The sequence below is a fragment of the Rattus rattus genome, chromosome 6, assembly GCF_011064425.1.
Source record: "Rattus rattus isolate New Zealand chromosome 6, Rrattus_CSIRO_v1, whole genome shotgun sequence".
NCBI lineage: Eukaryota > Metazoa > Chordata > Mammalia > Rodentia > Muridae > Rattus > Rattus rattus.
In genome coordinates, this window is record NC_046159.1 from 143,138,115 (window position 1) to 143,150,513 (window position 12,399).

The 12,399-nt window shown below is 36.1% G+C and overlaps 1 protein-coding gene across 1 annotated transcript in view; it reads left to right on the forward strand.

Annotated features, from left to right (window-relative positions):
- Sema3d (semaphorin 3D) overlaps positions 1-12,399 on the forward strand; it is a 191,221-nt gene that overhangs the window by 58,321 nt on the left and 120,501 nt on the right. The window contains exon 2 of the mRNA XM_032907050.1: positions 5,230-5,417. Within this exon, the coding sequence (XP_032762941.1) occupies positions 5,267-5,417 (151 nt within the window). The 5' untranslated portion in view covers positions 5,230-5,266. The remainder of the gene's footprint in view (positions 1-5,229; positions 5,418-12,399) is intronic.

Genomic DNA, 12,399 nt, shown 5'->3' on the forward strand with positions numbered 1-12,399 from the left:
ATCTTACAACCTTCTTAGCCTTTCAAGAACCCAGAGCCAGGAATCACTATTTCTTGAATTCTCTTTCTGTTTTTCATCAATTGTTCTGTCTTTCGTGAATGAGTGCAGGTCTAGTTTAACCTTACTAATGAAGTGTAATCCACGTCTATCTTAAACCTACTTACAAAAGACTCTTACTTTCTTCAGCTTCTTTCTATAACATTCCTGCATCTCAATTCTAAAAACATTAGGTTGTATTTTAATCATCTGTGTATTGTACAGGCTAGTTTTCTTCAACTTGGTATAAAATCAGGACACCCGAGAGGAGGAATACTAACTGTAGAATTGCCTCCCCTGGGTGTGCCTGTGGACATGTTTGCCTTATTGCTAATGGATGTATGGGTGCAAAGTTCACTGGTGGCAGTGACATCCATGACCTGGCATACCTGAGTGTAAGAAAAGTAGCTGAAGATGAACCTGAAACAAGACAGCCTTCCTTTATGGTTTCTCCCTCAGGTTCTTATCTTGAGCCCAGCCTCCTCTCAGAGATGGAGTATAACCAGTGAACTACATAAACCATCCCCGCCCTACATTATTTTTTTGACTATGGTGCTTGTCACAACAAAAACAATTAACACAGAAGGAAAATTTTACTTCTTCTGGAATAAATTCAATCTTCCCCCGCATAAAAACCTGAGAGTAAGATATGACATTAAGGACTCAAATTATATAGTATATAAATATTATGTAATATATGTATTATGTAAAAATACATACATAAGTATATCTATATATGCAAATGTCATGTCAAGGCATATAAATATAGTTGGAAATGTACATAAAACTTACATCCAGGTGTGGTGACACACATCTACTATCCAGGAATCTAGGAGTCAGAGGTAACTGGGCAACCTTTCTCTTGAGAACAGTCTTAGCTCCATAGCATGCAACAAGAAGAGACTCTGTCTCCAGATACATTTAGTAGAGCCTGGCAAACATCTCAGTGGTTCAAATGCATACTGCTCTTGCAGAGAGCCTAAGGTCAGCTATAAGCTTCCAGATATGGTTCCTCACAATTCTAGCTCCAGGGGCCTCTGGGCTCTTCACGTGCCATTTGTGTGTGTGTGTGTGTGTGTGTGTGTGTGTTTAATAAAGTCAATCTTTAAAGTCTCACACACACACCACACACATCACACACACACACACACACACACACACACACACACACACAGGCACCACACGTACAGGTACCACACACGCACGTATGCACATGCACACAAATGTACACACATATATAGATATATAAATACATAAATGAGTGTGTGTGTTTGTGTATGTGTATGCATACATACGGAGAAAGAGAGATAGAGACAGAAGGAGTGAGAGAAAAAAGAGAGAGGTGCACATAGTTAAAATAGAAACATCTACTAAAATTAAATAGACAAATTTGTGATAAGCATTGTCAAAATCAACAAATATGTAAGGTGAATCTATGAGACATAAGGACAAACTACAATTTGAAAGATTGACTTTATTAAACACTGGGTAGTTAAATATATAATTCAAATCTGATCTGATTTTTAGCAGATTTTCAAGAGACAAATGGTTTACAACAATAGTGCAAACATACTTCACCATTGCTTTAAAAAAAATAGGCTGCAAAAATGATTTAGTTTTAAAAATGAGGATCCAAGTTCAAATCTCAAATCAAGTTTTAAAATAAAAAACTAGGCATGGTGGTTTGCACTTGTAATACCATATCAGGAGAGATGAAACCCTAGGGCTTTCTGGCCAGTCAACTTAGCTTGGTCAATGGATTCCAGGCCAGTGAGAGACCCTGCCTCAACAAACAAACAAAAATCAAACAGAAATCAGGTGGAGATTGCCTGAGGAATAACACCAAAGACTGTCATATGGATTCCCCATAGACATGCACTTGTTCACAAGTGGTCATGTGTGTGTGCACGCGCACACACACAAACACACACACACACACACACACACACAGGCACCACACGTACAAGCAACACACACATGCGTATGCACACGCACACAAATGTATACACATATATAGATATATAAATACATAAATGAAACAAATATTTAAATTTTAGTTATTTCAAATGCATTACTTAAATAAGGACTCCATTAGTATCATATTAATAAATGCATAATTCTAAGTTGAAGAACAAAGTTTTATAAATGGTTGTTGATATATTTATCACTTAAAATTTAATACAGTTTGTGTGAAAGATATCAGGGTGTCATTTATGTGTACCAAGGAGTTTAAGCAAAGAGCAGAAGACAACTTTCAGTGAGAGTTGGAGTTCTCTAGAGGAATAGAGCTTACAGAATGAATAATTAATACATATACATATACACATATATAATTTATAGGAATGGCCACAGGCTGTGGACTAGAGTCTAACTAATTCAACAATAGCCATCTATTAACAGAAGGTCCAAAACTCCAGCAGATGTCCAGTTATCAAGACTGGATTTCTCAGCTGGTCTTCAGTATATGCCAGAATACTAAAGATGTAGGCCCTAATGTCAGTGAATTAATGGAATTGCCAGGAAGGGAGAAAGCAGAAAGAATGCTTCCTTCTTCCATGTACTTTTTGTAAACTCCAAACAGAGGGTGTGGCACAGAGTAAAGGTGAATCTTCTCATCCCAAAAGATCTTGATTAAAGGTCTTTTTATGTCAAAGATCTGAATTAGAAATAGGTCTTCTCACTTCAAACAATTAAAAAAAATCCCACTCAGTAGATGTTCCCATTGAGGTTTTAGTTAATTCAAGATGTATTCAAGTTGAGAACCAACAATAGCCCTCACACCTTTTATTTGTGATCACTTGGGTAAAAACTTCAAGAAGTATCAGGTAGATGTGAATAAAATAGTGTTGTAACTTTAAGTAAAATATCATTACATAGACATGTAAATAAACGAGTACAATATTCCATAAACTCTAAAATCAAATATTATATCCAAGGGATAATTGTATCATCATTATTACTATTATTATTATTATTATTATTATTATTATTATTTTAAAGATGATAAAAATAATTGAGAAAATCCAACCTACTCAGCATAGTTGGTAAAAATAATTTTTTTCATTTTTATTGGATATTTTCTTTACCTACATTTGAAATATTATCCCCCTTCCCAGTTTCTCTTCTGGAAACCCCCATCCTATTCCCCCACCCCCTGCTTACTTGAGGGTGCTCCCCCACTCATCCACCTCCCACCGGCCTCCCTGCCCTGGCATCCCCCTACAGTGGGGCATTGAGCCCTCATAGAACCAAGGGCCTCCCCTCCCACTGATGCCAAACAAAGCCATCCTCTGCTACATATACAGCTGGAGCCATGGGTTGCTCCACGTGTACTCTTCGGTCAGTGGTTTAGTCCCTGAAAGCTCTGGGGTGTCTGGTTGGTTGGTATTATTGTTCTTCCTATGAAAATATTTTGAAAATTTACTACCCCAAAGTAGGAAAGATGGGGCCCTACCACATAGATGCTGCAGTAGAGTGAGAAGGGGAGTCGACTTTGATGGAAAAAGGGTGTAGGACCACCTCACCTGGTTCTGTGGGGTAGCAGTGGCCAGTATTTGTCCCAGCTTGGAGCTTCCCCTCTGGTTTACTATTCGTAGTTACTTGAACAAAAAATAGTAGCCTTTTCTACACGCCCACAAAAAAAATTATACAAAATTGAAATAAATGCTCAATGCCTATCAGACATATGCATAAATTCATATACCTTAAGATTTGATGTTATTTTATGTTCAGGGATGATTTTTCCCTTTTGAACTTTAAAGTAACCTCAATATTGAAAATCTTTATCAGTTCTGGGCTATAGCTTACAGACATAAAGCTTTCCTAGCATGAGCATGAATAGGGTTCGAGCTTCTCTTCAGAGCACCAAAAGTATGAAACAATGAACATACTTCAGAAAACTGAGTAATTGATCCTCAGAGAAAATAATCAATTTTAGTTAAATATTCTGAAACAAACACAAATAAACTTGAAATATTTTTCTGAAAGAACAATAATTAATAACACTGCTTAAAATGGGATTTGTGCCTATTTTGTGTGTAGCTTTTAACTAGAAAATACATGTATTATCTGTATAATGATTAAAAGGAACAGGCACCACATACAGACTGCCTGCGAGACTCCAACCTCACAGTATCTTTCCTGTTGACTAGAAAAATGGATGAATCTTATTGGTAAAGAAAGAGAAGTTAAATAACCCATTAGAGTTTGAAGACCAAAGTAGGCTAAACTAACAAAAAATACCTTGGGTTTAAGCATGAAGAAGGCATCCATTAGATTAAGCCCTAGTTTATTGTTTTGACTCATTTCTTAGTTAACCACAGGACATTAGAAGAATTATTTAACTATGTACTCTTTTTCCCAACAGTCAAATTACTTAAGAAGTTTTTGTTCCATTGGTCTCGTTAGAATTAAATTATTTGGATAACACAGAACACATTTTAAATATATCTGACATACATGTTTAATAAATGCCACTCGTAACTTTGATTTTCAAGTTTACTTTGAAATATGGGTTTATATATTTTAATGTACCATAAAGAACATCCAGTCAGCTAGCTGCCTGTGACAGTGTAGTTGGGAACTACTTTTCTCCTTTCGTAAATTTTCATGTTTCATAACACAACATTATGTGCAACCCTGCCCTGTGTCGAGCAGATTCATTTGCAGTAATGGCAGAGGCCAGGCTAACAATCTAACTTCTGTATCATGATCTAATGTCGCCAACTTAAACATCTCTAAAGCACTGTAATCTGGAAAGAGGGAAATATTGTCACTTATCTGTTCCCATTTAAGGATCTTTTCCATTTGAATGTTGTCTTGAGTCACAAATAGAGCTCTACCACCATTTTTATTTTATGAACACATTCACCAAGCTTTGAAAAAAACAAAAAACAAACATCGTTCCTAGGAGATATGCATTTAAACTAAAATAAAGCAAGTCGAGTAGAAGGAAGTTATTCATTAGCAAAATAGTTGAATTTCTAACAGTACATTCATTCCTCTAACTAAAGACAAACTTGAATTTTATTACTTAGCTCTCATTCAGTTCCTCTGTATTATGTCTCTCAAAATAAAGCAAAAGAAAGGAGGAATGATGCCTTGGGAACATGTTATCCTTTCCAAAAATGTGTTAACTCTAGGAGAATCCAAGACATTGCCTTTGAGTAGTATTTTCTTTTTCCGCTTCTTAAGGGTGAAGTAACAGTGTTTGGAAGACAAAATTTTCATCATGAATGCTAATAAAGATGAGAACCCAAGGCTCAGAAGTCAAGATCTTCACCTTTTTCATGCTTGGATGATGTTAATCATGACTGTGCTATATCTTCCTGTCACTGAAACATCTAAACAAAATATTCCACGGCTCAAGCTAACCTACAAAGGTGAGTGCAGAAATATCTTATGATTTTCAATAGGGCATCTAAATGTCTTCTTTGAATACCCTATTTCTTTTACTTAAAAATGAACATTTATTTCTACAAAATAAGATCAGTCAGTATATTATTTAGAACACAGGCTATAATTATTACTCTTATGAAATAAAGGATACCAAAACTAGAGAAGTACATTTCCAGTTAATAATTCTAATGATTAATTTAGTCTGCAAGGTATATTTAGTTTGCATTAGGAAACAAAATCCATAACCATAAAAAAGTAAGTTCTACATAATTGTTATTAATTATTGCTATTCCAAATTCAAGTATATTTTGAACAGTAAGATAATTTACTCCTCAAAAGTTTCACAGTCTGCAATAGCTCAGAATCCAAATACACATGTTTTGTGGTGGCAAAGGCAGTGTGAAGTCCATACAATCCAAGGCAATAATTAAAACAAAAATCTAAATTATTTGTTTAAATATTTACATTAATATGAATGAGTAATGTAGAAACACAATGTAGTTATTTATTATGTGTTTGAGTCTGTGTATCTTTTTTGTTTCCTGTGTCTGAAGACTTTATTCTTTCCCGTGATTTATAATAGGCTTATTAATACAATTTTTAAACACTACAGGAAAAATCAAACAACGGTATTGTGAACTTCTATTAAATTAAAGTGGCAATTTTAATATCTTCCGGTCTTTAGAGTGTTCTTCTTCCAGTGAAAATTAATATTGGTGATAAAAGGTAATTGTTTTTCAAATGAAAGAGGAGATGTAATCTTAACCTTCTACTTGTTGATGATTTAATATGTTGGTATTTGGTTTGGAATGAAGCACAGTTGCAAAGTTCTTGCCTCACATTTGCAGGATGTTGGGTTCAACTCCCAGCTTTAGAAGTAAAAATTGGGGGATGGGGTGGGGTGGATGGAGAGATGGTTTAGCTGTTAATGGCACTGTCTTCTCTCTTCCAGAGTTCCTAATTTCAATTCCCAGCAACCACGTGGTAGCTTACAACCATTTGTAATGGGATCTGATGCCCTCTTTGGTGTGTCTGAAGGCAGCTACAGTGAACTCATACACATTAAATGAATAAACAAACAATAAAAAAATGATAGAATAAAAGTGGAAAAGATAGAAAATGTTGACATTTTGATTTTATGTTGCATCTGCTAAAGAGTTGAGAATTTTAAAAATGTTCTCAGTCTTATATGTGTAATGTCATTTAATGAATTGTTAAAAAATAGGGGAAGTTTCTTTATATAAATGATAGATATCAATATTAGGTGTAATTTAGTAGAATTTTTATTCAACCAAAATTAAAAGCTACATTTGAAAATTATATAATTAATTCATTACAACTGTATTTTATTTGGTATCTTCTCTTCCAACCCCCAAACAACCCTGTTGGCATCATGTAAGGCGTGTCTAGAAAATAAATACCAAAGCGAAGGATTTTAACCACACTACCTTCATGCTTATGACCTTCCTTGTTGAGTACAGAGGTTACAGCCATGAATCACTAAAACTGGCATGCTCTTTGCGATAACTCTTTTCATTGTTTGGGTTCTGTTGAACAATAGACCACAGGAACTCATATGAGGGCGATCCATTGGAAGGTATGGGACATACAAAAACATGTTAAGTGCTAAACTAGCATATTAAAGGTCCAAGATTCTGATGTTGGCAGGAGCTTTGATCAGTCAGAATGAACAGGCATCCAGTAAGCACTTTGCACACTCAGGCAACATGTTGCAAAAGCCATATTTTGGAAGCTGGGGCACTTATGCCTGCAATCCCAGGATTTATAAGTTTGAGGCCAGAGGATGCTAAATTTAAGCATGGCTATGTTGTGGTAAATAAATATTAAAAAAACAAATCTTCCAATTCACTCTAGTACCAGCACCAGAGTGCCACATTACTTCTCCAAGGTATTTTCATCTCATTCAGCAAAGCTAAGCTCCTGATCTCGATCTCCATACCATGCTGCCGCCAGCTATATCTGAGCCAGGCAGCAGCTGCCCTCTTGCAACTCTCTTGCTACAGACGTTGCTCCCATGCCCAATATCTCCCCCACCCCTGTGGTTATAGTTATAACTCCCAGTTACCCGTTAAAACCAAAACTCAATAACCTTGTAATTTAGCAATCAGATTTATATCTTAAATTCTCAATCCACAAAACATCCACATAATAAATCAATTAATAATGCTATAAACTGCCCACCTAGATAAGACAAATTGTTCTATAAAAATCCATCCCTTAAGAAATATTCATAACTACCTGTGGTCATTTAAAGTCACATGAATCTGGGTCATTCTTCTCTGCCTACATCTTGGTTCTTTTTCTCTTTCTCCCTCTCCCGCCTTACAAAGAGTCTGTCCCCGCCTTACTTTTTCACCGCCCAATCCCAGGCCTTGCCTTATCTTGTGCCTGTCTTCACCTGCAAAGATATCAATCTACAGTGCTATATAACAAGAACTTGCCTTAAGAAAAAGCAAAGCAATTATCTAGATGATAAATAAATAGGGAAATAAAGATGATGATAGATAATAGATAGCTAGATAAATGATAAATAGATAGCTGAAAGGTAAATATTTGGACTATTGTCCAAAGGAAAAGATATAATAAATCTGTCTGCAAACATCAAATTCTCCTCAAAAGAATCCTGATGATCTTCAAGTAAAAAAAAATTTACAGGGAAAAAAATCAACAATTTCTAAAATATGATACCTAAACAATGAGATTCTCAATTTAACAACCCGAATTTCCTAAGACTAAACAATTACTACACATGCAATGGGGTTGGGCAGGGATGGCAAGAAAAGCAAACATACAGAGCAAGCTGAACCTGAGGTGATACAGTTGCTTACATTAACAGACAAGGACCACAGACAGCTGTTGTGTAACAATATAGTCTATCAAAATAAAGCCGCAGCAGGAACGTGCTTCTCGTGGTGGCATAAAGGATCCCCGCTCCCCCAACCCCTGGTTTTGAAAATACAGTGTCTCTGTAACTGAAGCAAAACCTCACATTCATGACCATTCTTGCCGAGTGCTGTGACTACTGTTTCTCATCATAACTAGCATGTTCTTTGTCACAACTTCTTTTATTTCTTAGACTTTCCTCATAGTTATGCTGCAACAGTATCTGTTGTTGTTATTCTTATTATTATTTATTATCATCACTTTTATTTTTAACAATCCAGCCATTGTCCCCCTCCCAGTCCACTTTCCCACAGTTCTTTATCTCAGTCCTCCTCCTCTATGTCTCCAAGAGGATGCCCCCTACCAGGCCTCCCCACTCCCTGGGGCCTCAAGTCTCTCAAGGGTTAGGAACGTTTTTTTTTTTTTTCTCCCGCTGAGGCCAGACCAGGCCGTCCTCTGCTATAAATGTGTAGGGGAACTTAGACCAGCAAGTGTATACTGCCTGGTTTGTGGCTCAGTGTCTGAGAGATCTTGGTCCAGGTTAGTTGAGACATCTGGTCTTCCTATGGGCTGCCCTCTTCCAGCTTCTTCCAGCCTTTCCCTAATTCAACCACAGTGATGCCCGACTTCAGTCCAATGGTTGGGTGTATCTGTGTCTTTCTCAGTCAGCTGTTTATTGGGCCTCTCAGAGGACAGCCATGTAGGCCCCTATCTGTAAACACATTATAACATCAGTAACAGTGTCAGGTCTTGGAGCCTTCCCTTGAGATGGATCCCAAGCTGGGTGGGTCACTTGATGGCCTTTCCCTCAGCCTCTTCTCCAATTTTGTCCCTGCAGTTTAGTTAGGCTAGAAAGATGACTCAACAAGAATATGCAATGATTAGGACTAGGGTTCGATCCAAGTTTCCACAGTAAACACCTGGCCACCTTGGAAACATCTGTAATCACAACTCTAAAGTGGATGGAAGTGCCGACAAAAGAGGATTGCTGAGGCTTGCTGCTTTCCAGTCTAGCTGAAAGGCAAGCCACGGGTTCTGGGAAAGGCTGTGCCTCAAAGAAATAAGGAAAGTTCTAAAATAAGACACGCCACCCTCCTCTGTCCTCTGAAAAGACTCACAGTGATAAATCAAAAGACTATCGTTTAGCAAAGACAATTCTCAAAGCCACATTTTAATGTTTTTGTTATGGCAGCCCCCCATTTTGAATGAGTATTGATATATAAGAGCATGTCACCATGAAAGTTTGTACTTTTACTATAAGCAAAGGGATCGTAGTTCCCGGGGTCAAGAGTCTGGTGAAGATAGGCCGTTGTCATTTTGACTCTCTAGTATATACATAGTCAGTGTTGGCTGGAGTTGGAACATCAAAGATCTTGAGCATTAGCTGATGGTGTGCCTTTCTTTGTGTACAGTCCGGATCTTTTTGAGGAAGCAACTCTACCTGGGTAGTGTAGACTTCTACAACATCAGCTCAGGGCTTCAAGCACTTGAAATTCAACAAATATTATGAAGGCAGAAAACACATGTTCCATCTGATATTGTATTATTTGAAATGTGATGGTTAGACTTGTCTTGAAGAGAGGATTATAGAAACAGTACTTCCCAGTGATAGCAGAGTGAAATTCAACTCTACAAAAACAACAATGTAGCAATATCATTCCATCTATCTTTGTGAAATCCAGCGTGCTACAGTAAGGTTTTATAAATACTTTGGTTTTATGCCTCTTATGAAATTCAGTGAGGAAATAAAATACTACTATCCCAATTTGATATCCATGTGTTAAAAATGAATTTCCACCTTTTTCCTACAGGATATACCAATTACAAAATACAAGTTGGATTGTAAACATAAACACACAAACTAAAATATGTAAGGTGGAGTCTAAATCCTGGAATAACATCTCTGAACACTAGAAGAAGCAAATGTTTCTTAGGAAGGACAATAAGCTAGTATCAGTAAAACTAAACCAAAATTGTGCATATCAAAAGTGTGCATGGACATTTCAGGCCACTTTAAATAATGTGGGGTTTTCATTTGGAAGTTGCAGATAGTAACGTACCATAAAGACAGCATTTCTGAGTAACTTCGGGAACTCTAATAGCATCCATGTTTACATTTTCTACATTAAATTCAGGTTTGTAGATGGAAAGTAACACAATTTCTTATATATCCTTTTCCTTAAGAGAAAGTCCTCTTCCTGAATTAAAGTACATAATACAAATTTACTGTTACCTTGGGATGATCTTGAAGTGTACTGCTTGTTTACCCTATACCTCTATTTCTCAGTCACAAGCATCAGTTGGCCTGTTGTCCTTATCTTGTGAACTTTTATTTCTACTATAAGTTCATGCTTCTGCCTTAATTACCAGGAGAAAATAGTGGAAAAAAATCAACCAAGTGAAAAATCATAACTTTGGTTTTAAAGATTAATTTGAAAAGGTCAGTATCAATCCACAAATCTCCTCTTCCCAGGTAACACTATATAGATCATAGCTGATTTTTACAACTGATTTTCTCAGTGCTCAAAGAACAGGTGAAAATACCAGGAAACATTGTTTCAAGTAAGTCTAAGAGCTACTGAGCCTATGAGGAGAATGAAGAAGTCCACTACTCAGATTTCTCATCCTTGTAGGAGTTTCCCAACTCTGGGGAAACCATTGTTTATAGGCACTTTTAGCAAATAAGACCTGTGAAACCCAAACCCTAAATGACTTGTCCTAGAACAAGAAGCTCTGAAAGGGCAGGACCTAGTTGCTTGCTTCCATTTGGTGAGTCCTATTATGCCATCTTTCCTTTAATTGTGACCTTGAAGGAAATATGACATATTCAGGAGGACAAATATCAAGATGAAAACTTACTAGATGTTGCCACTACCTCTTTGGTAAATATATTCTTTTCAACCACCAAAAATAGTACCAAAACTTACATGAATTTTCATTAGCAAGAAAAGTTCACCCTTCTCTTACTTTTTTGTCTGATACTTTATAATAATATCTTAATTTATTTCCTTTGCTTTATCAGGGATTTTAAATGCCTAAGTACAAAAATCTCATTTTTCTTACATTTTACAAAGTAATTCATTTAGCTATAAGGTGTATCATGTGTCTTAACTAAAAATTTCCTTCCAGATATCCTTTTAGAACTTGATAAATTTGACTCACCCAATATCATGTCTGTTTTCCTAAAGTCGGTGAAAAGATTAATGGATCAGCTTCTAAAACCATAGGACCTAGAACTTGACAGCTCATATTATATATTAAATAGTTGAAGAAGTAGACATATCAGGAATTAAGTGCCAGTTTAAACTACAGGAGTTCCTGAGTCATTAAAAAAACAAATAGATAAAAGGAAAAAAGAAAGAAGGGAAAAGAGAAATGGAAAGAAAAGAGAAAAAGGAGAGGAAAATAAAACTTTAACACATGCTGTTTAAACTCCAGTAATTTAACAGATCATAAACTAGAATAAATGCTTTTATTTACTACAAAGAAAAATTGGTCATTAACAAGTGTGTTTGACTAAAACTATATTATATATGATGTCTTTCAGTAATGTAAGGAAATGATTGTAATGTCAACTGGGAGTAATGTAAGTGGAAGACTCAACAGTAATGAACTCATGCTAATATAGTTAGTGTAATCATATATATAATTTTTGGAGAAAGTATCTTGCTTATATATTAATTCTAAATATTAATACAGAAAGCACATCCAGGAGAGGTCAAAGAATAAAAGACACGGAGAGGTTCCATTCTTTCTCTAACATGCACTCTCTGTGCACAATCAGACGAGGCAACTGCAACTCCTGGACTAAGTTTCCTCACCTGAAAGCTGGGTCTCCTGCGTGGCAGATTCTTCTTGAGGACCAATTTAAATAACAGACAAATTGCTTTCAGATGTTATCACTAAATGAAAATTGGGACAAAACTCAGAGTCTGAATATTATATGTCTTTGAAAAGTACCTATAAAGCATGGTTTTAAAAGTACCTATAACTTACGGTTTTATATACATAATGGCATTTCAGCATTTTGGGCAGAAAGGTTGCCATAGATAACACAACAAC